The sequence below is a fragment of the Magnolia sinica genome, chromosome 3 (genome assembly GCF_029962835.1).
Source record: "Magnolia sinica isolate HGM2019 chromosome 3, MsV1, whole genome shotgun sequence".
NCBI classification, from domain to species: domain Eukaryota; kingdom Viridiplantae; phylum Streptophyta; class Magnoliopsida; order Magnoliales; family Magnoliaceae; genus Magnolia; species Magnolia sinica.
Genome location: NC_080575.1, coordinates 120547769 through 120549728, shown reverse-complemented (window position 1 = coordinate 120549728; position 1960 = coordinate 120547769). Strand labels below are relative to the sequence as shown.

Here is a 1960-nt window from a genome sequence, read left to right as displayed (position 1 = left end):
TTTGCACCATCATATTACCAAAAGCGGATAAGAAAGGCGCTTGTGGTTAACAAAGCTGGGTGTGGAACGTAAATGATAATTTATCACCAAAAGGCGTCCTCGCATGCGAGTGTCCTGCTTACGTGTCACTTGTGTAGGACATCTGGTCCGTTCAAAAGGCTTGGCCCACCCCACAAGATCTCTTATCTTGAAATCAATTCCGTGGGAATTCGTTTTGCCTCCCACTGGCCCCACATCTGGGACGGTCCAATGATTTGAACCGTCCATATTTTCGATGCTACCATAAATAAGCTATTGGTCCATCCTAGAGATTCATTTATGATCCTAACCGTTGATTTTTGAGTCGAACGAAAACATTCTAATTTTAAATTCCTCTACCACAAAACGGACGGTTCCGATCGTTGGATCACTCAACATGTGGGCCCCACTGGCTGATCCTGAGAGGCCACAGAGGCAAAAACTAATTCGGAGAATGCAATTTCATCGGCATAATCCTACAAACAGCAAACACACAAATGGATTTCAGCAATAAAAGGTCATTTTGAATTGGAAATAGGGGCATTATCGTAATTTCATTTATTACATTTGATTTTATTACTAAAATGACATCACTAATATAAGAGTCTCCTCCCCCAATTACAAAACAATCATCCCTCCAAATTCCGCTTCGAACTAAAAATCACCAAGACAAGACCTGAAACAATGAGAATCCGGACATCGGAGGGCCGAATTCCATCGAATTCCCTCCCCGATATCCGATCTGGACCGTCCAAGACTACACCCAAAATTCCGAAAGCAGAAAACAGAATACAAGCAACAGTGATGTTCTTTAATGTATATGTACACAGAGGAAAACATCCAAAAATGAAAGGTCAGAAAAAGAGTCAAGATAAACGGTTCTAATGATCGGTCGAGATCTCCTCAATGCTCTCCAAATGGGGCCGCCATACGCCGACTCGGCCCCGTCTCCGGTCCCTCTGAGTCGATATCTTCTCAGACAGAATCTCCGATAAGTACCGATCGGATATAAGGAGATTCGTTACTGCAATGGAGTTTCCGTTGTTGTTGTTGCTCTTGTTGTTGTTGTGGTGGTGATTGTTGACGTTGTTGTACTCAGATTCTTTCTTCTTTTTCTTCGTTGAAGGAGTTGAACGTACTTTCTCGGGCTGCGAAATCACAGGCATGAGGAAATAGATCTTACCGCGTTGGAGTTCGGCATCGGGAGGCAATATTACAATCTTTGGAACGATCCCATCTTCTGAAATGGACGTTGTTGATTTCCGGAGGACGTGCTTTGGATTCGCCTTCATGATCTCGCCTGCTCGGATCGTCTTGCTGAATTCCTCGACACGTCCGTTTGAGTGGACGATCCGGATCACGTCGAGAGCACCGCAAGGAAGAATGCAGGAGATGCAGCATCTGATAGTGTCCTTCATGGCTTCTCTCTCCCTCTCTCTCTCTCTCTCTCTCTAACTCTCTATAGAAAGAGAGAAAGAGAAAAAGAAAAGAATAGCTAAAGATAGCTTTAGAGAATGGCCACACCCTTTCTCTCTCACCTAAAACTCCGGTTTAGAGATGATGTTATTATTATACTTTTCTTTTCTTTTCTTTTCTTCTCTTTTAAAGTAGTGCGAAAATTTCTATTGCTTAGGATGAAATCCATGGCTAGAATAATTGCACCTTGTTCTGTACTTGGGCTTTTGGGGTTCATCATACACGGGCCCACCCTCCCTCTCCTTCCTAATCTCAATAATGTGAGTAAGATGGTGGACCCCACATGTTAGTCCATCATTGGGACCGCCCCAAGTAAGCGCGGACGAGGACAGCTGGGCTTTAGGGTAGATTACCCAGGCACTAAGCGACACTTGGCGTCAGATGATTTGGAGAATGAGTGCCCACGTGGCGTGATCCGATGCGTGACACTTGTCAGGAGATGGGTGGGGATGGCCAGGTAGGAGTG

At 44.6% G+C, this 1960-nt stretch overlaps 1 protein-coding gene across 1 annotated transcript; it reads right to left on the bottom strand.

Moving 5' to 3' along the window:
- Positions 1-539: 539 nt before the first annotated feature.
- Positions 540-1630, bottom strand: LOC131240995 (uncharacterized). The gene has a single exon (XM_058239591.1). The coding sequence runs from the start codon at positions 1434-1436 to the stop codon at positions 900-902; it is 537 nt and encodes a 178-aa protein (XP_058095574.1). The 5' UTR covers positions 1437-1630; the 3' UTR covers positions 540-899.
- Between the last annotated feature and the right edge of the window lie 330 nt (positions 1631-1960).